Source organism: Pristiophorus japonicus, chromosome 24, assembly GCF_044704955.1.
Source record: "Pristiophorus japonicus isolate sPriJap1 chromosome 24, sPriJap1.hap1, whole genome shotgun sequence".
Classification (NCBI taxonomy): domain Eukaryota; kingdom Metazoa; phylum Chordata; class Chondrichthyes; family Pristiophoridae; genus Pristiophorus; species Pristiophorus japonicus.
Window position 1 is genome coordinate 8,173,424 of NC_092000.1, and position 23,660 is coordinate 8,197,083.

Below are 23,660 nucleotides of genomic sequence, written 5' to 3' on the forward strand. Positions count from 1 at the left end.
GTGACAGATTGGGAAAAGGGGAGGTGCAACGAGACCTGGGTGTCATGGTACATCAGTCATTGAAAGTTGGCATGCAGGTACAGCAGGCGGTGAAGAAGGCAAAGGGCATGTTGGTCTTCATAGCGAGAAGATTTGAGTATAGGAGCAGGGAGGTCTTACTGCAGTTGTACAGGACCTTGGTGAGGCCACACCTTGAATATTGTGTGCAGTTTTGGTCTCTTAATCTGAGGAAGGACATTTTTGCTATTGAGGGAGTGCAGTGAAGGTTCACCAGACTGATTTCTGGGATGGCAGGACTGACTTATGAAGAAAGACTGGATCGACTAGGCTTATATTCACTGGAATTTAGCAGAATGAGAGGGGATCTCAGAGAAACATATTAAATTCTGACGGGATTGGACAGGAATGTTGGAAAATGACCACCAATGCATCCACTATTTCTAGGGCCACTTCCTTAAGTACTCTGGGATGCAGACTATCAGGCCCTGGGGATTTATCGGCCTTCAGTCCCTTCAATTTCCCTAACAGCATTTCCTGACTGATAAGGATTTCTCTCAGTTCCCCCTTCTTGTTAGACCCTCAGTCCCCTAGTATTTTCGGGAGGTTATTCGTGTCTTCCTTTGTGAAGACAGAATCAAAGTATTTGTTCAATTTGTCTGCCATTTCCTTGTTCCCCATTATGAATTCAGCTGATTCTGACTGCAAGGGACCTACATTAGTCTTCACTGATCTTTTTCTCTTCTCATATCTATAGAAGCTTTTGCAGTCAGTTTTTATGTTCCCTGCAAGCTTACTCTCATACTCTATTTTCCCCCTCCTAATTGAACCCTTAGTCCTCCTCTGCTGAATTCTACATTTCTCCCAGACCTCAGGTTTGCTGCTTTTTCTGGCCAATTTATATGCTTCTTCCTTGGAGTTAACACTTTCCCTAATTTCCCTTGTTAGCCACAGTTGAGCCACCTTCCTTTTTTATTCTTACGACACACAGGGATGTACAGTTGTTGTAGTTCATCCATGTGATCTTTAAATGTCTGCCATTGCCTATCCACCATCAATCGTTTAAGTATCGTTCTCCAGTCTATTCTAGCCAATTCACGTCTCATACCGTCGAAGTTTCCTTTCTTTAAGTTCAGAACCCTCGTCTCTGAATTAATTGTCACTCTCCATCTTAATGAAGAATTCTACCATATTATGGTCACTCTTCCCCAAAGGGCCCCGCATAACCAGATTGCTAATTAATCCTCTCTCGTTACACAAGACCCAGTCTAGGATGGCCTACTCTCTAGTTGATTCCTCGACATATTGGTCTAGAAAACCATCCCTTATTACACTTCAGGAAATCGTCCTCCAAAGTATTGCTATCAGTTTGGTTAGCCCAATCAATATGTTGATTAAAGTCACCCATGATAAATTCTGTATCCTTATTGCACTTACTCTAGATTGCTCAGTGTCCTTTTCCACAGCTAAAACCTTATGATACTATGATCACAGTTCCCCAAATGTTTCCCTACAGGCACTTGCTCAACTTGACCCTCGAACCAGTTCCAGCAATGCCTCCATCCTCATTGAGCCAGAAACGTAGTGTTAGACTTGCCCTCGCACGTTTAGGTTTAAAAAAAAATTGTGTGGCAAGTTGCTGAAAGAGCAAGCTGATAACGTCGCAGCGATAGGAAACCGGGCATCTGGGACCTGAGTGAACAGGGGCATCCAGCTGTGTACCTCCTTAACCAATCAGAATGAAGGATTGACAAATAAACAGTGCAAGGACTGAGAAGGAAGTGTAAATTAGAGTGGGTGAATTCAGTGTCAAATCAGGTACAGAAAGAGAAATAGAGAGGGAAGAAACATTGGATTGACAGAGAGAGAAAAAAGACAGAAAGGAAGAGTATTCTTTTTTAATTTTACATTTTTAAAACCTCCAACAATGAACACTTGAAGGAATGTGACTCCACACTTGTAATAGCCAGAGAGGTTGACTAGCAGTAATTAATACTTATCACAATACTTATGCGTGATTGTTTTTAATTTTGTTACAAATCATGTGGATGTGGTGTGAGTAAAGTATTGAGAATGTTTTTGGTGTTTTATTTCCAGATTTTTTTTTCACGTTCCGAGGCCGGCTATTTACCTCGGGATTTTCATTTGCTCAGCCGGCCTAGCGCCCTAACAGAAGTGTGGAATGCATCCCTTAGCACTCCGCTCCACACTCAGGGCCCAGCTGATGAATTTTGTGGCTGGAGACGCAAACCATTTCCCGGCGTAAAATTTACAGCTTCGCCGGGGTTAACACTGCAACAGAGGCGCGACTGAATTTCCACCACCTGGCTGTGTGGCTGAATTTGGAATTCCATAATATGCCACTGAAATTCATAAATGTTACACAGTAAAATTGTAAATACTTGAGCCAGCCAAAACTTAAACCAATGAGTAAACTAGGATTTAAGCCCTGTAGCTACTGAAACAATACTTCCAATGCATGTAGATGAGGTGGGGTGGGAGGAGACTCTTGTCGAGCAATAACAGTGGCATAGACTAGTTGAGTCAAGTGATGTGTTTCTGTGCTAAAACAACTTACATTTATATAGCATCTTTAACGTAGTAAAACAACCCAAGGCGCTTCACAAGAGCATTATCAAACAAATTTTGACACAGAGCTACTTAAGAAAATATTAGGGAAGATGACCAAAAGCTTGGTCAAAGAGGTAGGTAGTAAGAGAGTCTTAAAGGAGGGTAGAGAGGCAGAGAAGTTAGGGAGGGAATTCTAGCGCTTAGGGACTCGGCAGCTGAAGGCACGGCCACCAATGGTGGAGTGATTAAAACTGGAGTTGTGCAAGAGGTCAGAATTGGAGGAGTGCAGAGATCTTGGTGGGTTGTAGGCCAGGACGTGGTTAGAGATAAGGAGGGGGCGAAGCCATGGAGAGATTTGAAAACAAGGATGAGAATTTTGATATCAAGCCATTGCTTAACCAGGAGCCAATGCGAGTACAGGGTTGATCATTGAACGGGCCTTGGTGCGAACTAGGATGGGGCAGACTATTGGATGACCTTAAGTTTATGAAGGATGGAAGATGGAAGGCTAGCCAGGAATGCTTTGGAATAGTCAAGTCTAGAGGTAACAAAGGCACGGATGAGGGCTTCAGCAGCAGGTGAGCTGACGCAGAGATGAAGCCGGGCAATGTCATGGAGGAGGAACTAGGCAGTCTTAGTGATGGCAAAGACATGTGGTCGGAGACTCATCTCGTGGTCAAAGGTTGCAAACTGTCTGGTTTAGCCTCAGTCAGTTCAGCGGGAGAGGGATGGAGTTGGTGGCTAGGGAATGGGGTTTGTGGCAGGGACTGCAGACAGGGGCTTCAAACTTGCGAATATTTATTTGGTGGAAATATCTGCTCATTCAGTACTGGATGTGAGACAAGCAGTTTGATAATTTAGAGACAGTGGAAATGTCGAAAGAGGTGAGGTTAGAGCTGGGTGTTGTCAACTGTGCAAATTTTCAGATGATGTCGCCGAGGGACAGCATGTAGATGAGAAATACGAGGGGGCCAAGGATAGATCCTTAGGGGACACCAGAGTTAACGGTGGGGGAGCAGGAAGAGAAGCAATTGCAGGAGATTCTATGGCTACGAATGGACAGATAAGAATTTAACCAGGCGCGTGCCGTCCCACCACAGTGGACGACAGTGGCGAGCTGTTGGAAGAGGATGGTGAGGTCAACCGTGTGAAAGGTGACAGACAGATCGAGAAGGACAAGAAGAGATAAATTTACCACTGTCACGGTCACATAGGATGTAATTCGTGACTTTGATAAGAGCCATTTCAGTACTGTGGCAGGGACAGAAACCTGATTGGAGGGATTTAAACATGCAGACTCTACTCTTTGTAATGCAAAATTAATTCACTTCTGTAGGTTGATAAAGAAAAATTGTACTCCGAAACATCCACAAATTATTATTTATATCATCTGGGAGAACAACAATATTTATGGTCAAGAATAATAGGAAGTGGGAATAAACACAGCTGTTGCACATCTAAGCAAGCTTTAAAATAAACTTTAAAATGTAAATAATAACTAACCTTTTCTGATTTTGCGAGAAATGTATTTGTGTTGTCAAAATGCCAAACAACATCTTTTTTTCTACTAGAAATGGTTAGAACGACATCTAAGTCAACATTTTTGAATTGTGGAACATCGGAACTGTACTTGGCTAGACCTTGCAAAGCAACCATTGTCGCCTAGGGGGGAAAAGTTTTTGTTAAATATATTTGAGAAGAAGTAAAATTTACAGACTTAACCAAACTTGCTTGTTTAAGAAATAAGAATGAGTAATCAATTTATTTTTGGGTTTCAATTAAAGTACTCCAAGAACATTTGAAAGATTTCAGAAAAAAGTGAAGCAATGGCATAACGGCTTCAAGCTCCAGCTTGGGAGTGGAGAGGAAACACCATATAAATTTAAATTTCCAAAGTGTAAATTTAACAGAAAACTATTGAATAGATCGAATTAATTCTGGAAATTAGCGTGGATGGTGATCATTATTTTAAGTACTTTAAAAGAGTTAACACCTCTTAAAGACCAGAAATTATTCATTTTTCATCAAAAGACATCATTAATTAGATTGGAGGGGCACAGATTAGTGCAACATTCCTGCTAGATTTTACAATAGGTAAAAAAATAAGTTTCTTCATAAACAGAAATTGACTTAGTGATCAGCATATTAGATAATATTCTGATTTTCATGTAATTACAGTACATTTTATTTTGGCTGTTTCTTGCATACTGTGTCGGCTTCACTCAGTTGGTTGCATTTATTTTCTGAACTTGTAGGTTGAAGCTTCACTGCAGGATTTGAGTGTATAAATTAGGCTGCCAATCAGTAAATCGCTGAGGGAGTGATGCAATGTAAGAAACTCCATCCCTTTCGGAACAGAGTTAGATAGACCAGTCCACCGGTTGAAGTTTATTTGAAAGATCCTGCCATACTAGAGAGCTCGCACAACTTCAGGTGAATGTGGCAGAAATTCTGTCGACTCTCATGTGATTCTGCCATTTTCAGCCTTTTCCATCGGAAGTGTTGTGTGTGTGTCAGGAGATCCAAGAGCTAATCGATCGCAAGCGCAGGGCATTTCTGAGCCTTAAACAACAACCCAACTCAGGAGCAGCAAAGCAGCATTACAGACGGCTCAAGGCTGAGGTCCAACAAAAAACCTGGGACCTAAAGAACAGGTGGATGGAGAAAGCACAGGAGATACAGCAGCTGGCCGACAGCCATGATATGCGAGGATTCTTCATCGCAGTCAAGGCCACCTATGGTCCAAACACCCAAGGCCCCACCCCAATGCTGGCCAAGAACGGGGAAACACTCATCAAGGACACCGAGGTAGTCAGGGCCCGTTGGAAGGAGCACTTCGAAGATCTCCTCAATCGAGATTCTGCTTTTGACCAGAGTGATCTTGACTCCATCCCGCAGCATGCTACTCGCCACCACCTCAGTAAAACCCCAACACTGCACGAAGTAGAAAAAGTCATAAGACAGCTTGGCTACGTGAGCGGATGGAATCCCTGCTGAGGCACTGAAGCATGGCGGAGAGGTGCTGTTGGCTGCATACATGACCTCATCTCTCTCATCTGGAGGGAGGAGAGCATGCCGGGAGATTTCAGAGATGCAGTGATCGTGATCATCTTTAAAAAGGGAACAAGTCCGACTGCGGCAACTACAGAGGGATCTCCATGTTGTCAGCCACTGGGAAAGTCGTCGCGAGTCCTCCTCAACCGTCTTTTCCCCATGGCTGAGGAGCTCCTCCCGGAGTCACAGTACGGATTTTGTCCCCGACGAAGCACAACGGACATGATTTTTGCAGCATGACAGCTGCAGGAAAAATGCAGGGAACAGCACCAGCCCTTATATATGGCCTTCTTTGACCTTACAAAGGCCTTTGACACTGTCAACCGCAAGGGTCTATAGAGCGTCCTCCTCCGTTTCGGATGCCCCCAAAGGTTCGTCACCATCCTCCACAATGACATGCAGACCGTGATCCTTACAAACAGAACCACTAGAGACCCAATCCATGTCCGGATCGGGGTCAAACAGGGCTGCGTCATCGCCCCAACCCTCTTCTCAATCTTCCTCGCTGCCATGCTCCACCTCACAGTCAACAAGCTCCCTGCTGGAGTGGAACTAAACTACAGAACCAGTGGGATCCTGTTCAACCTTCGGCATCTCCAGGCTAGGTCCAAGATCACTCCAACCTCTGTTGTAGAACTACAGTATGCGGATGACGCCTGCTTCTGTGCCCATACAGAGGCTGAACTCGAGGACATAGTTGACATATTACTGAGGCGTACGAAAGCATGGGCATTCCGCTAAACATTCACCAGCCTGTTCTCGCCGCACAGCACTGTCCCCCAGTCATCAAGATCAATGGCGTGGCCCGAGATAACATGGACCATTTCCCATACCTCGGGAGCCTCTTATCAACAAAAGCAGACATTGATGACGAGATTCAACACCGCCTCCAGTGCGCAAGTGCAGCCTTTGGCAGCCTGAGGAAAAGAGTGTTTAAAGATCAGGCCCTCAAAACTGCCACCAAGCTCATGGTCTACAGGGCGGTAGTAATACCCGCCCTCCTGTATGGCTCAGAGAGATGGATCATGTACTGTAGACACCTCAAGTCGCTGGAGAAATACCACCAACGATGCCTCCGCAAGATCCTACAAATCCCCTGGGATGACAGACGCACCAACATTAGCGTCCTCGACCAGGCCAACATTCCGAGCATTGAAGAACTGACCACACTTGATCAGTCCCGCTGGGTAGGCCACATCATTCGCATGCCAGACACAAGACTCCCAAAGCAAGCGCTCTACTTGGAACTCCATCACGGCAAACGAGCCAAAGGTGAGCAGAGGAAACGTTACAGGGACACCCTCAAAGCCTCCCTGATAAAGTGAAATATCCCCACCAACATCTGGGTGTCCCTAGCCAAAGATCGCCCTATGTGGAGGAAGTGCCTCCGGGAGGGCGCTGAGCACCTCGAGTCTCATCACCGAGAGCATGCAGAAATCAAGCGCAGGCAGCGGAAAGAGCGTGCGGCAAACCAGTCCCACCCTCCCTTTCCCTCAATGACTATGCCACCTGTGACAGGGACTGTGGCTCTTGTATTGGACTGTTCAGCCACCTCAGGACTCATTTTAAAAGTGGAAGCAAGTCTTCCTCGATTCCGAGGGATGATGATGTTTTCTGCGTATAGAATGCTCAAATATAGGCAGGAGAATTTGAACACTTTGCAAATAGCGAAAATATGTCACTTGTTTCTGTTACTGGCATTTGTGCCATGGCAATACTGGATGCAAGAGATAACTATTTGTCCTTGACATCCAACATTGCTAAGGCAGATGGGGTGGGGTAAGGGCAATTGATTGCACAAGCTAATATATTGCTTTTTATGACAGCTTAGAAGCCACCGGTCACAGCATACCGCAGTCAGTCAATCATCAAGCTCCCTCTAGGCGGACTCCCCAAGAAGCCTGACAAAATTATTCAACCCTGAGGCCGGAAAATCATCCAGGATCAGGGACACATCTTCGTGGCGAGGCTGAATTGCCCACTATTTCAAAACAGCACAAAATCTACCTTCCCCACACCATACTGTCAGATTCTCCCAGCTTTCTGATTAACATTCCTCCACCAAGAAACATAGCCAAAAAATAACAATTATTTATTTTGTTCATGCTCTTCGGGTGTTGTACGTTGAAATGGCTCGTGGTATTTGTCTTGAAAACATCAGCCAGTGAACTTCCCAAGTATTTCACTGAGAAATCCGAGAGACAGGATGAGCTGCTACATGAACACAAGTCTTTCTTCTTTGGGAATAGGTGATTTCTTGTTTGACAGCAATTGAAAAGCAGGTTTCACCACCACACTCAAGATTTATTCTAAATTGGCCGTTTCTTTAATGCCTGTTACTGCCTCTAATAGAGCGGTAAGGCCTTTCCATTCGGGGGCAAGTGGTGGTGCTGACCCATCCGGAATTGCCCCCCGCCTGACGCGCCATCCCCATACCGCGCGGCAACGACCCCTTTTCCGCCACCACGGCGGCCACCAATCGGTGCCCCCAACAGCTTTGTGCAGCGAAAACTGCTAGTGGATGGGCGGTGCAGCCGCTCTTAAAGGGGAGGGCACACCGCCGTGGCCGCCATTTTGTTTTCATTGTCAGTCAACTCCTGAGTCGGCCCAACAATCGTGTCCGTTGGTTTGACCGCGCTGCCAATAGGCGGCCCGGCATTCCCTCTTGGGTGCCAGGCCGCTGGCCCAGCCACACCCTTCCCTGGTGGCCCAGTGGGCTTCACGTTGGCCTCACAACGACCCTCCCCCTTAAGTGAAGGGGAGGGACATTGCCGACGCAAACCCACCCGACACCACCTCAAACAGCGCTCCAAAGCGCTGGGAGGCGGTGTCAGAGTTAAAGAGCCAAATTTTCCAGCTCTTCCTTGTGACTCCCGCCAGGCGGCAAATTTCCCAATAATTCGAATTGCCCTCCCCAATTTTGGTCCATTAGTTATTTTCATAAAAATGAATGAATTACAAATGTAAAGTAAAATGATGTAACCTGTGTAGATGCATAACCACCTCCATACTCGCTCCTTAGCGATAGCCATTTCACTATTTTACCAGCCTGGTCAAATTGCTCCAGCTGCAAGAAAAACAGAAGGGAATATCCTGTGGCCTCGATCGTGTACAAAGAGTTCATGTTTCCACCTTCTGCCCAGTATGACTGGTCTAGAAAGGTATAAGAAAAAAAGATTGAGTAAAAAAACATTCAAATTAAGTGCATCATGCATTTCAAATAGGAGTGTGTGATCTGTACTATTGCTTACAAAAAACATCCCTTCATCTAGTTTTGGCAGATAGGTATATTACCAACTTTCAAAAGCATTCCCATTGTCATTGTCCCTTGCAAACTTTAAAAGCTAGAACCAGAATTCATACAGAACATGCTCCTGGTTTATTCTCACTTCCTTTTGACCAAGGGATAAAGAGACCAGAAAAAAAAATCAATGGTCCTCTTGTTTTTGAATCTTTTGCAAAATTAGGAACAAACAATTTGTTGGACAATGAATGGTAAATAGTAATTATAGCTTCACATACTCATTTTAAAATTAAATTTTACTGAAAGAATCCTCTCTGGTCAATACCCTCAGACACAAAAGCAACATGAAGAATTTCCCCACTGAAATGTTCTACCACCACACTCAAGATTTCTGCTAAGCTATATTCCAAAATAATGAACAATGAAGGCCAATTCTTCAGCCTCCCTTCCCCGCACCCAAAGAGTGCTGCACCTGTTTAGGTCAATGCGTGCCGAAATGTCGTATTCCAGGTCATTAGCATAGCCCAGGGACAATCCCCCTCCCACCCGCTCCCCAGCAGAACAGAACATCGACAAGAAGATTATGCACAATTGCAGGCCTCTCAGACTTGGAACATCAGAGATTGAGAATACTGGCTGCTGACATCCTGGAAGGGTTCTAAAAAGATTTGCCATCTTGTCTTCAGCCTGTCTCTCCCCTCTCGGCCTGAGCCCATCAGGTGGGAGACGCCAGGCGACAGGCCATCGAGCCATGGTTCATCGGGCGTCCTTGTGCTGGGTGTACAGCAAACAATGCTGCATGAAAATTAAACAGATGGGGCTGAAATTGGTCTTCAGCAGTAGCCCCAAACATACTCACAGCCAATTGGTTCTGACTTTAATGGAAAAGAAAATCAAGCGCGGCGTAAAACGGGCAGCTGTTTCGCGATGAGCCCATTTCACGCTGCTGACATAGAAACATAGAAAATAGATGCAGGAGTAGGCCATTTGGCCCTTCGAGCCTGCACCACCATTCAATAAGATCATGGCTGATCATTCACCTCAGTACCCCTTTCCTGCTTTCTCTCCATACCCCTTGATCCCTTTAGCCATAAGGGCCATATCTAACTCCCCCTTGAATATATCCAATGAACTGGCCTCAACAACTCTCTGCGGTAGGGAATTCCACAGGTTAACAACTCTCTGAGTGAAAAAATTTCTCCTCATCTCAGTCCTAAATGGCTTACCCCTTATCCTTAGACTGTGTCCCCTGGTTCTGGACTTCCAGCAACGAGAACATTCTTCCTGCCTCTAACCTGTCCAATCCCGTCAGAATTTTATATGTTTCTATGAGATCCTCTCTCATCCTTCTAAACTCCAGTGAATACAGGCCCAGTCGATCCAGTCTCTCCTACTATGTCAGTCCTGCCATCCCGGGAATCAGTCTGGTGAACCTTCGCTGCACTCCCTCAATAGCAAGAATGTCCTTCCTCAGATTAGGAGATCAAAACTGAACACAATATTCCAGGTGAGGCCCTGTACAGTTGCAGTAAGACCTCCCTGCTCCTATACTCAAATCCTCTCACTATGAAGGCCAACATGCCATTTGCCTTCTTCACCGTCTGCTGAACCTGCATGCCAACTTTCAATGACTGATGTACCATGACACCCAGGTCTCGCTGCACCACCCCTTTTCCTAATCTGCCGCCATTCAGATAATATTCTGCCTTCATGTTTTTGCCACCAAAGTGGATAACCTCACATTTATCAACATTATACTGAATCTGCCATGCGTTTGCCCACTCACCGAACCTGTCCAGGTCACCCTGCAGCCTTTTAGCGTCCTCCTCACAGCTCACACTGCCACCCAGCTTAGTGTCATCTGCAAACTTGGAGATATTACACTCAATTCCCTCATCCAAATTATTAATGTATATTGTAAATAGCTGGGATCCCAGCACTGAGCCCTGCGGCACCCCACTAGTCACTGCCTGCCATTCTGAAAAGCACCCGTTTATCCCAACTCTCTGTTTCCTGTCTGCCAACCAGTTCTCTATCCACATCAATGCATTACCCCCAATACCATGTGCTTTAATTTTGCACACCAATCTCTTGTGTGGGACCTTGTCAAAAGCCTTTTGAAAGTCCAAATACACCACATCCATTGGTTCTCCCTTGTCCACTCTACCAGTTACATCCTCAAAAGATTCTAGAAGATTTGTCAAGCAGGATTTCCCTTTCATAAATCCATGCTGACTTGGGCCAATCCCGTCACAGCTTTCCAAATGTGCTGCTATTTCATCTTTAATCATTGATTCCAACATTTTCCCCACTACTGATGTCAGGCTAACCGATCTATAATTACCCGTTTTCTCTCTCCCTCCTTTCTTAAAAAGTGGTGTTACATTAGCTACCCTCCACTCCATAGGAACCGATCCAGAGTCAATAGACTGTTGGAAAATGATCACCAATGCATCCACTATTTCTAGGGCGACTTCCTTAACTAATCTGGGATGCAGACTATCAGGCCCCGGGGATTTATCGGCCTTCAATTTCCCTAACACTATTTCCCGCCTAAAAAGGATTTCCTTCAGTTCCTCCTTCTCACTAGACCCTCGGTCCCCTATATTTCCGGAAGGTTATTTGTGTCTTCCTTCGTGAGGACAGAACCAAAGTACTTGTTTAACTGATCCGCCATTTCTTTAATCTCCATTATAAATTCACCTGAATCTGACTGCAAGGGACCTACGTTTGTTTTCACTAATTTTTTTCTTTTCACATTTCTATAGAAGCTTTTGCAGTCAGTTTTTATATTCCCAGCAAGCTTCCTCTCATACTTTATTTTCCCCCTCCAAGTTAAACCCTTTGTCCTCCTCTGCTGTATTACAAAATTCTCCCAGTCCTCAGGTTTGCTGCTTTTCCTGGCCAATTTATGTGCCTCTTCCTTGGATTTAACACTATCCTTAATTTCTCTTGTTAGCCACGGTTGAGCCACCTTCCTCATTTTATTTTTACTCCAGGCAGGGATGTACAATTGTTGAAGTTCATCCATGTGATCTTTAAATGTTTGCCATTGCCTATCCACTGTCAACCCTTTAAGTATCACTCACCAATCTATTCTAGCCAATTCACGTCTCATACCATCGAAGTTACCTTTCCTTAAGTTCAGGACCTTAAGTCTCTGAATTAACCGTGTCACTCTCCATCTTAATAAAGAAATTCTACCATATTATGGTCACTCTTCCCCAAGGGGCCTCTCACAACAAGATTGCTAATTAATCCTTTCTCATTACACATCACCCAGTTTAGGATGGCCAGCCCTATAGTTGGTTCCTCGACATATTGGTCAAGAAAACCATCCCTAATACACTCCAGGAAATCCTCCTCCACTGCATTGCTACCAGTTTGGTTAGCCCAATCAATATGTAGATTAAGGTCGCCCATGATAACTGCTGTACCTTTACTGCACACATCCCTAATTTCTTGTTTGATGCTGTCCCCAATCTCACTACTACTGTTTGGTAGTCTGTACACAACTCCCACTAGTGTTTTCTGCCCTTTGGTATTCCGCAGCTCCACCCATACTGATTCTACATCATCTAAGCTAATGTCCTTCCTTACTATTGCATTAATTTCCTCTTTAACCAGCAATGCCACCCCACCTCCTTTTCCTTTCTGTCTATCCTTCCTAAATGTTGAATACCCCTGGATGTTGAGTTCCCAGCCTTGGAAACCCTGGAGCTGTGTCTCCGTGATGCCAATTACATCATATCCATTAACTGCTATCTGCGCAGTTAATTCGTCCACCTTATTCTGAATACTCCTCGCATTGAGGCACAGAACCTTCAGACTTGTCTTTTTAACACACTTTGCCCCTTTAGAATTTTACTGTAATTTGGCCCTTTTTGGTTTTTGCCTTGGGTTTCTCTGCCCTCCACTTTTATTTTTCTTCTTTCTATCTCTTGCTTCTGTCCCCATTCTACTTCCCTATGTCTCCCTGCATAGGTTCCCATCCCCTGCCATATTAGTTTAACCCCTCCCCAACAGCACTAGCAAACACTCCCCCCAGGACATTGGTTCCGGTCCTGTCCAGGTGCAGACCGTCCGGTTTGTACTGGTCCCACCCCTCCCCCAGAACCGGTTCCAATGTCCCATAAACCAATTTCAGCCCTCTTAATGTTTTATCGCTGGTTAGGTAAGGAGAAAATTTTTACTGCTCCAGGAGTGAATTCAGAATTTGCAAACTGCCCGGATTCTGCTTTTAGGATTAAACCAGAACAGGTCCCACATGGCAGACGGTCATGAAGATAAAAGCCCATTTGATCCAGGACAAAGTAGCAAGTTGGATCCAAAATTGGCTAAGAGGTAGGAAGCCAAGAGTAATGGTTGATGGATGTTTTTGTGACTGGAAGGGTGTTTCCAGGGGGGCTCCGCGGGGCTCAGTTCTGGGTCCCTTCCTTTTTGTGGTATAAATCAATGATCTAGATTTGAATATAGCGGGTATAGAAACATTAGAAAATAGGTGCAGGAGTAGGCCATTCGGCCCTTCGAGCCTGTAGCACCATTCAATATGATCATGGTGATCATGCAACTTCAGTACCCCACTGCCACCTTCTCTCCATACCCCTTGATCCCTTTAGCCATAAGGGCAACATCTAACTCCCTTTTGAATATATCCAACAACTGGCATCAACAACTTTCTGTGGCAGAGAATTCCACAGGTTCACAATTCTCTGGATGAAAGTTTCTCCTCATCTCGGTCCTAAATGGCTTACCCCTTATCCTGAGATTGTGACCCCTGGTTCTGGACTTCCCCAAAATCGGGAGCATTCTTCCTGCATCTAACCTGTCCAATCCCGTCAGAATTTTATATGTTTCTATGAGATCCCCTCTCATTCTTCTAAATTCCAGTGAATATAAGCCTGGTCGATCCAGTTTTTCTTCATATGTCAGTCCTGCCATCCCGGGAATCAGTCTGGTGAACCTTCCCTGCACTCTCTCAATAGCAAGAATGTCCTTCCTCAGATTAGAAGACCAAAACTGCACACAATACTCAAGATGTGGTCTCACCAAGGCCCTGTACAACTGCAGCAATATCTCCCTACTCCTATACTCAAATCCTCTCGCTATGAAGGCCAACATGCCATTTGCTTTCGTAACTGCCTGCTGTATCTGCATGCCAACTTTCAATGACTGATGTACCATGACACCCAGGTCTCGTTGCATCTCCCCTTTTACTAATCTGTCACCATTCAGATAATAATCTGCCTTCCTGTTTTTGCCATCAAAGTGGATAACCTCACACTTATCCACATTATACTGCTTCTGCCATGCATTTGCCCATTCACCTAACCTGTCCAAGTCACCCTGCAACCTCTTAGCATCCTCCTCACAGCTCATACTGCCACCCAGCTTAGTGTCATCTGCAAACTTGGGAGATATTACATTCAATTCCTTCGTCTAAATCATTAATATATATTGTAAATAGCTGGGTTCCCAGCACTGAACCTTGCGGTACCCCACTAGTCACTGCCTGCCACTCTGAAAAGGACCCAGTTATTCCCACTCTTTGCTTCCTGTCTGCCAACCAGTTTTCTATCCACGTCAATATAATACTCCCAATCCAGTGTGCCTTAATTTTGCACACTAATCTCTTGTGTGGGACCTTGTCAAAAGCCTTTTGAAAGTTCAAATACACCACATCCACTGGTTCTCCCTTATCCACTCTACTAGTTACATCCTCAAAAAATTCTTGAAGATTTGTCAAGATTTCTAGAAGATTTGTCAAGCATGATTTCCCTTTCATAAATCATGCTGACTTGGACCGATCTTGTCACTGCTTTCCAAATGCGCTGCTATTACATCTTTAATAATTGATTCCCCACTACCGATGTCACGCTAACCGGTCTATAATTCTCTGTTTTCTCTCTCCCTCCTTTTTTAAAAAGTGTGGTTGCATTAGCTGCCCTTTAATCCACAGGAACTGATCCAGAGTCCAAGGAATGAAGGAAAATGACCACCGCTGCATCTACTATTTCTAGGGCCACTTCCTTAAGTACTCTGGGATGCAGACTATCAGGCCCTGGGGATTTATCGGACTTTAATCCCATCAATTTCCCTCACACCATTTCCTGACTAATAAGGATTTCCCTCAGTTCCCCCTTCTCGCTAGACCCTCGGTCGCCTAGATTATTCGTGTCTTCCTTAGTGAAGATAGAAGCCAAGTATTTGTTCAATTTGTTTGCCATTTCCATTATGAATTCACCTGATTCTGACTGCACTAATCTTTTTCTCTTCACATATCTATAGAAGTTTTAGCAGTCAGTTTTTATATTCCCTGCAAGCTTACTCTCATACTCTACTTTCCCCCTCCTAATTAAACCCTTAGTCCTTCTCTGCTGAATTCTAAATTTCTCTCAGTCCTCAGGTTTGCTGCTTTTTCTGGCCAATGCAAATGCCTCTTCCTTGGATTTAACACTATCCCTAAATTCCCTTGTTAGCCACGGTTGAGCCATCTTCCCCATTTTATTTTTACGCCAGTTTGCAGATGACACTAAAATTAGCTGTGTGGTTGATAATGAAGAGGAAAGTCATGGACTGCAGCATCAGTCTATTGGTCAGGTGGACAGAACATTGGCAAATGGAATTTAATTCAGAGAAATTTGAGGTAATGCACTTGGGGAGGGCTAATAAGGAAACGGTATACAAATGAAACAGTAGGCCACTTACAACGGCAGGCCACTTAGAAGTGTAAATGAACAAAGGGACCTTGGAGTGCTTGTCCACAGATCCCTGAAAGTAGCAGGCCAGGTGGATAAGGTGGTTAAAAAGGCGTATAGAATGCTTGCCTTTATTGGCCGAGGCATAGAATATAAGAGCAGCGAGGTTATGCTTAAATTGTGTAATACTCTGGTTAGGCCACAGCTGTAATACTGTGTGCAGTTCTGGTCGCCATATTATAGGAAGGACATGATTGCACTGGAGAGGGTGCAGAGGAGATTTACGAGGATGCTGCCTGAAATGGAAAATCTTAGCTATGAGGACAGATTGGATCGGCTGGGTTTGTTCTCCTTGGAACAGAGGAGGCTGAGAGGAGACCTCATTGAGGTCTATAACATTTTGAGGGGTCTGGATATAGTGGATAGCAAGGGCCTATTTCCCTTGGTGGAGAGATCAATTACAAGGGGGCATAGTTTTAAAGTGGTTGGTGGAAGATTTAGAGGTGATTTGAGGGGAAGCTTCTTCACGCAAAGGGTTGTGGGGGTCTGGAACTCACTGCCTGGAACCCTCACCACATTTAAAAGGTTCTTGGATGGGCACTTGAAATGTCATAACCTGCAGGGTTACGGACCTGGAGTTGGTAAGAAGGATTAGACTAGATAACCTCTTGTTGGCTGGTGCAGATATGATGATAAGTACTTCAGGGAATCGAGTATGGCCAGAGTGATTTCCTGGACTAGTTTTGATCACCTGGATGGGCCGGAGAGCAATTTTCTCAGATTTTTTTCCATAATTGGCCTGTGTTTTTATATTTTTTTGCCTCTCCCAGGAGACTGCATGGTTCCGGTTGGGGTGTAGTGTAAAATGTTGCGATGCATGGGGTATCGCAGTTGTGTGGGGTGGACGAGTTGGGCCGGATGCTCTTTACCTTTCCGCCATTGTTCATAGGTTTATATGCAACCTTCAGGTCTGCTGCCCGAGGGCCGTGTGGCTCTTTGTCGGCCATCCGGGACACGATGGACCAAAATAGCCTCCTTCTGCGCTGCAGATTTTTATGTTTCTATGCAGCCTTAGTTTTGATTAACTATAAATATTTCTCTCACTCATCATGTGAGATTCCCTGAATGTGCAGAGACGGACAGAATGTGAGCAGGGAAATTCTGACAGCAAACAGAAAAATATGCACACAACAACTAATTAGATTTACCTGGTGAAGCAAATTTCATCAGAATGTCCAATTTGTTGTTATTCAACAGTGATAGTGCATAGGCTGTTATTGTCACGGAGTACGTTCTCTTCAGGTTACCAATGCGATTATCCAAAAAATCTCCTGCTTTTTTGACACTGTTTTCATAAAACTGGAAATTAATAAAAACATATTTAAATCAAAAGTCTGTAGAATGACATTTCATCAAGTGTTACCAACTGGTGTGTATTCACAGTAGCAATATTTATTAAATATATATATATTATATATATATAAAATCATTCTTTTTTTTGCTGGTTGTCTATACTCAATAAAATGAGACTGAAAGGACCAGAGACATGACATTTTTTGCAGTGCAATGTTGAAAGATAATCTGCAGGTTATGCCTTTGTTATGCTTAAGAGGCAATGGCAAGTAAGGCAAATTAAGGGTCACCAGCGATGTCCAAATCACCTATATTGCACACACTGGGTACTCCAAGTCTTAGAGCAGCATTGCACATATTGTAGGAGTGCTCCACCCGACCCTAGATTTAACGAACATGGGCTGCCATTCTTCCCAGACCAATTGCTGCGCCTCCCTCTTCCACCAGCACCTTCTAATCTACCTCGAGGCACCAATCTCCCTCGCCTCAGCAAGTTAGGTTAAAATACCTCCCATTCCCCAAGTGTCTAGGTCTACCAGGCGGAAGACAAGATCAGGCTTGGCAATGATGCCTTTTAGTCAGGTAATCTGTCATTAACTTCCAGAGTACACACGTTGAATAATGGCCACTTAAGCGAGGTCTCATATGCTGATTCATGACAGTGGTACCTGACAAGTGTCAGTTCTTTCAGGAGAGACGGGTAGAAAATTGGAGGTAAATTCAGGAAAATCACCTGAACCAAAAATCGCCATATTCAGTATGTATAATTTATCCACCAGACATCTTACATTAAAAAATGGAACTACTTTACCTCTATAAGATGGCCGCAAACAGTTTTAGCTTCAATCAGTGCGATGAGCACAAATGCAGTCAGTGAAGCATCACTTTCAGATCCAAGGACCCCTCCCTAAAGGAAATTAACATACAAAGAAAAACTATGAATCATTTAATTCAGCCACATTTACCACATTGTGCCTTAAAGCAAATAGCAAGATAAGTTAAACTCTTGATTTCATTGTTGGAGTTCATCGTTTAGCAAAGACATTGAAAATAATCAATGGCCTGAAGAAAGATCCTACAATTAAGATAGACTTACCTTAAACCAAAGATAAGATTTTAGTAAGTTAGGGTCATCAGAAAGTCTCTCAAATTATATGCATCATTTTAAAAATCTAAAGCCTCAAAATCATGTGAGGAAACAAAGTGTACAATTTTGGAACATCATAGGTGTTGTGAAAATCCAATTCAGATCAAAATTTTGAAAACAAAAATCATCTCAAAGGTTTTGGGGAAAATTACATTTTGGCATTCACCTGCTTTGTTGGATTTTGAATGCGCTGTTAAAATATTAAGGGGCCGAAATTGCCCCTTTGCACAAGGTCCGTTAGCACCTTCGGCCGGCGCTAACAGACACTAAGTGGTTTGTGCGTTGCGATATGTCAGTGCGACGCGGTATGTCCACATCGCGCTGTAATCTGTGCGGCCCTGACTCTCAGCATCACGCTTGTGCCTCCCTCTCGCCCGAGAGCGTCAGCATCATTTTGAAAACTTCAAGTGCCCACTTTCAGGATTGTTGCATGCTGCTGCCAGGCGCTAAAAAAATCTGCTAATTTAAATTATGCGCCCCAAACCCAGTGCATGGCAATTTTACCCCCTAGAAGTAACACGTTTCCCAACAACGTGCAGTTCTATAGAGTTCCTGACACTAGAAAGATATTATTGAATGCTTTACAATATGGAGGAGCATAAAATGGACACCGAGCAGGAGTGAAGAACACAGATATGGGAATGGGAAGAGGAATATTACAAAAAGGGTTTTGAAAGCAGAGGTATTTAGGGACCAAGGTACAGAGGCACATGGCTGAAAGAGCACCCACCAATGGTGGAGAGCAGAGGAGAGGAAATTACAGAAGGGGTGAAAGCAGGCTGAAGGAGGTCGAGTGGGACAAGGCCTTGGAAGCATTTCAAGGTAAAGAAAAGGATAAAGGAGAATGTTACGGTAAAATTTAACACAGGTGTTCAAAATGTTGAAGAGTTTTGATAGAGTAAATAAGAAGAAAATGTTTCCAGCGGCAGAAAGACTCAGATTTAAGATAATTCGCAAAGACCCACAGGCGGCAAGGATTTTTTTTTTACACGAGTTGTGGTGATCTTAAATGCATTGCTTGAAAGCGTGGTGGAACCAGATTCAATAGTAACTTTCATAAGGGGATTGGAAAAATACTTGATGGGGAAAAATGTGCTGGGCTATGGGGAATGCTCAGGAGAGTGTGACTAACTGGATAGCTCTTTAAAAGAGCCGACACAGGCACAATTGACTGAATGTCCTCCTGCACTGCATCATTCTATGATTCGATTGTTTATTTTTTTCATGAAACCATTTGGTAAAAGAGTAAAAAGAAACATTTTGCGTACAATCATCGCTCCCGTCATTACTGGAGCATCTTCTTGGAAGTGTCCATCAGGTTTCTGTTTATTTAATATCAGCCACTTTGCAGCTCCACAGAGAACATTTGATTCAACTGAGATCAAGCTATACGACATTGCAAACACCTTCACCACATACGCGGTCAACCTATAATAAAGGAAATGCAATATAAATTAATTTTCTATGAAGACAGATTGTGAAAGAAAACAGATTTTCTGGTGTAATAATATATTAAAACTAACAGTAATTAAAATAAACAAACCTTTTACACTGAAACCTCATCAACACCACTCTGATTAATGATTCAATATACATAGATTTTGGAATCCAAATAAATATTATTTGATGTAAATCAGGTTTTTAAATGGACATCAGAATTTTGGCTGAAATGAATGGTTCATAGCAGATAGATATGTCTCAATGAAGAATCCTTCTTCATAATCAGCATGGGAGATTTTAATGGATTTTGTAGATCTGGTTATGCTAGTAATACATTATTTGACCTTTTTGACAGCAAGACAGAAGAAACAACAACGTGTATTTGTATAGCGCCTTTAATGTAGTAAAGCATCTCAAGGCGCTTCACAGAAGCAAAATTCTATAATCTATGTCAATACAAAATTCCCAGAAGGAGAAAGGAAGCATTTGAAATTCAATTGTAACATACCATGTGCTCGCCGGTGTCTGTTCATATGCTGCATAAGAGCCATCCGACTTGCGAAATGCCAGTTCCTGAGTATAACCTGAGTGGAAAACAAAACTAATAACAAAACAAAAAACTACAAATTCTGGACAACTGAAACAAAAACACAAAAGAACAACAACTTGTATTTATATAACACCTTTAAAGTAGTAAAATATTCAAGGCGGTTCACAGATGCAATATTCTATAAGATATAGAGGGGTGGAATCATAGAAAATGGAAAAACCTGAAAACACAGAAAGCCACGGATCAGACCTTAAGGGCAGAATTGTTCACTAAAAAACGGGTGGGTTTGGAGCGTGGGGCAGTCCCGACCTGATTCCATCTCCAACCTGCCAAATTCTGGTTTTAACAGGGTGGCATGGGTGACCAGCCCACTCCCAGGGGGCGGTACGTCAATTTAAGTAATGAGACTGTAAGCCACTTTTTTTCACCACCATTTTGAATGTGGATGGGTTTCACACAATTCATGAAACCTGGTGGGACTGCTGCATCCAAGAGGTAAGTGGCTTTATACCTACCTCCTGGATCCAGGGTTCTGCCCTCCCCACAATTGAAGACCCCTCCACCAGGCCTCCAAACCTTACCATGAGGCCTCCCCGCCCACCTAACCAATGATGCTGAGGCCGGGCACAAACTTCCGGTCTCCATCCCCCGCCAATTTCTGGCTGACCCCACCCACCCCCCATGATCTTCAACACACCTCCCCGTCCCATCAATCGCTGACACCTCTACAATTCCTCTTGGCCCCCATATCCCCAATCCTGCGCGACCGCCATCCCAAAGCCAGCCAATCCCCGACCGTGATCCCCAACTGCACACCCCATTCCCCCATACCACGCCCGACCCCTCGCTCCCTCTCAGCAACTGGGGCCTCCCCGTCCAATCAGTCATCTTCTAACTCTGGCTGGCTGTGGGCGGGAATCCGAGACCTCACATGCAAATCAGGCGTGCCATTAAAGTCAGCAAGGTCTGCGGGAAACCTGACCTCCCAGGATTCAGAGCTAACTCGGAGGCCCCGCCCCCAATCCACCTTACTGGAGAAAATTCCAGCAAGGTCATCACCATTGACCAGGTTTGCATGTCCACGCAGAAAAGCACAAAGCAGATATCGCGACAAAACAGGAACTCCACGGCAAGTACTATGTACAAAATTGTATTGCCAGCTGGCAGAGCTGCATATGCGAGAACGGGAGCCGCTCAAAGTTCGCCATCGGGGGCCTACTCGACTGCGTATGCGAGAATGGGAGCCGCTCAAAGCCCGTCATCGGGCGGAAATCCGAGCTCAACGGGTTGGCGTTGCGAGGGCAATCACCATCAGTGCCGCTTTAGGCAGTATGTATGCAGAGGGAGTGCAAAGACGGGGTATCTTCAGCGGACTTGTCCACAGCAGAGCAGGCGAGCTGCGACACACCACGTGGATGATGATCAATTCAGCGAGGATCTGGCGATGCAGCCCGAAGCATTTCAGAGCTCTGAGGAGGAAGTGTATAGCGTACGTGTGTTCTTAACAAAGAGCCAACCGATAATGATGGAGGTAAAATTAAATGCCGCACCAGTATCATGGAATTAAGTCACTGATGCAAACTTCTTGGACGAAAGATTGCTGCAGATGGAATCAGGCCTACAGATGCTAAAACAGAGGCCATCAAAAATGCTCCCAAGCCCCAGAATGTGACGGAGCTGCGTTCGTTCCTGGATCTTCTCAAATATTTCGGTAACTTCTTACCCAAATTGAGCACAGTATTAGAGCCTTTGCACAAGCTGCTCAGGAAAGGAGATGACTGGGTGTAGGGTGAACTTCAAGACAAAGCCTTTGAGAAGGCTAGAAATCTGTTGTGTTCCCACAAGCTACTGGTACTGTATGACCCATGTAAGCGTCTAGTTTTGACCTGTGATGCGTCGGCCTATGGGGTCGGCTGCGTACTCCAGCAAGCCAATGAGTTAGGCAAACTACAACCAGTTGCAAATGCGTCTCGAAGCCTGTCCAAGGCAGAAAGAGCCTATGGCATGGTAGAGAAAGAGGCTTTAGCATGTTGTTATGGGGTAAAAAAATGCACCAATAACTGATGGGCTTCGCTTCGATCTGGAAACCGATCACAAGCTGCTTGTATGGTTGTTCTTGGAACATAAAGGTATCAATACCAACATGTCACCCACATCCAGAGGTGGGCGCTGACATTATCTACCTATGATTATGTCATTCGCCATAGACCAGGCATCGATAACTGCACTGATGCATTGAGCCGGTTACTGTTGCCCACACCAGAGGTGGAAACGCCAATGCCCGCGTAACTCCTCATGGTCATGGATGCCTTTGATAGTGAAGGGTCGCCTGTCACTGCTCAACAAGTTAAGAGCTGGAACAGCCAGGATCCTATTGGTTGTAAAATGTTCTGTTCTCAACGGGGACTGGTCGACCATCCCCAAGGAAATGGGTGATGAAACCAAACCGTACAGCCGTCACAAAGATGAGCTTTCCATCCAGTCCGACTGTTTACAGTCATGTTGTAATGCCCAAGATAGGCAGGGTGAGATTTGTACAGGAGTTACATAGGGAGGCCATCAGAGGGAGCAGCGTGCGGCGACAGCATACCACTGCAGGAGGGTGACCGCTGCGAAGCCAGGTCGCTGATTGCAGTGCGGGCAGGCACAGCAGGAGGGGCAAAAGAGCGGCAAGAGTTTGTGGAAGGAAGTGACCGGGGCCCAGGAGAGGCGTGAGTCTAGGGCCTAGAAGAGGCGTGGGCCCAGGGGCAGCACGGCCCAGCCCACACTGCGATATGTGTGCACACTTGGTCTGTGCAACAGAGCTGGTCTCCAGTCGTCTTGGTTAACCCTTGCCACTGGACCAAGACCTAGCTCTATCAAGCCCGTGTGGTGGCTGGTGTGCAACGGCCACCACACGTTAAAAAAAATCCAAGCGGAGGCATCTTCCACCCTCCAAGATGTAGTTCGGGATCTGGAATATTAGGTCCTTCATTGAAACACCTGTGAACTCATTCCTTTTTGGCGTGGAAGCAAGTCATCCTCGCTTCGAGGGACTGCCTATGATGATGACATCGTATGCTTCCCGGTATTGTCATGATGAAGGTCATTGCCAGGTCCCATGTTTGGTGGCCTGGCATTGACTCGGATGTAAGAGTCATGCGTGCATCAGTGCAGCACTTGCATGCAATTAAGCAAAGCCCCAAAGGAAGCTCCGCTCAGTCTGTGGTCATGGCCATCCAAACCGTGGTCTAGAATCCACATCGACTTTGCGGGCCCCTTCCTCGGTAAAATGTTTTTTGTGGTGGTGGGGCTTTCTCTCGTCCATCCTGACCTTAACGATCATGTCGAAACCCGACATCAACGCCAGCAGTGGTATCACGACCGCGTCGCAGTGTCACGCGACATATCTGTAAATGACCCAGTGTATGTACTTAACCATGGTCAAGGGCTCAAGTGGGTCCTGGGCAATGTTACGGATAAGGAGGGTAACTGGGTGTATATGGTTAAGCTCAAGAATGGGCAGATGTGCAGGAAACACATCGATCAAGTCAAGCAAAGATACACTGATGAACCGGATCAGTTGGAAGAAGATGCCACAAGCTTAGACGACCAACCAACTCACAT

The 23,660-nt window shown here is 44.9% G+C and overlaps 1 protein-coding gene across 1 annotated transcript in view; it reads right to left on the minus strand.

The window, feature by feature from the left end:
* The window catches only part of LOC139238019 (venom factor-like), a 220,191-nt gene that overhangs the window by 57,474 nt on the left and 139,057 nt on the right, over positions 1–23,660 (minus strand). Inside the window, exons 25-30 of the mRNA XM_070867416.1 lie at positions 20,013–20,088; positions 19,333–19,492; positions 17,729–17,824; positions 16,773–16,923; positions 8,606–8,775; positions 4,072–4,230 (exon numbers count right to left, since the gene is read on the minus strand). Of these exons, the coding sequence (XP_070723517.1) occupies positions 4,072–4,230; positions 8,606–8,775; positions 16,773–16,923; positions 17,729–17,824; positions 19,333–19,492; positions 20,013–20,088 (812 nt within the window). The remainder of the gene's footprint in view (positions 1–4,071; positions 4,231–8,605; positions 8,776–16,772; positions 16,924–17,728; positions 17,825–19,332; positions 19,493–20,012; positions 20,089–23,660) is intronic.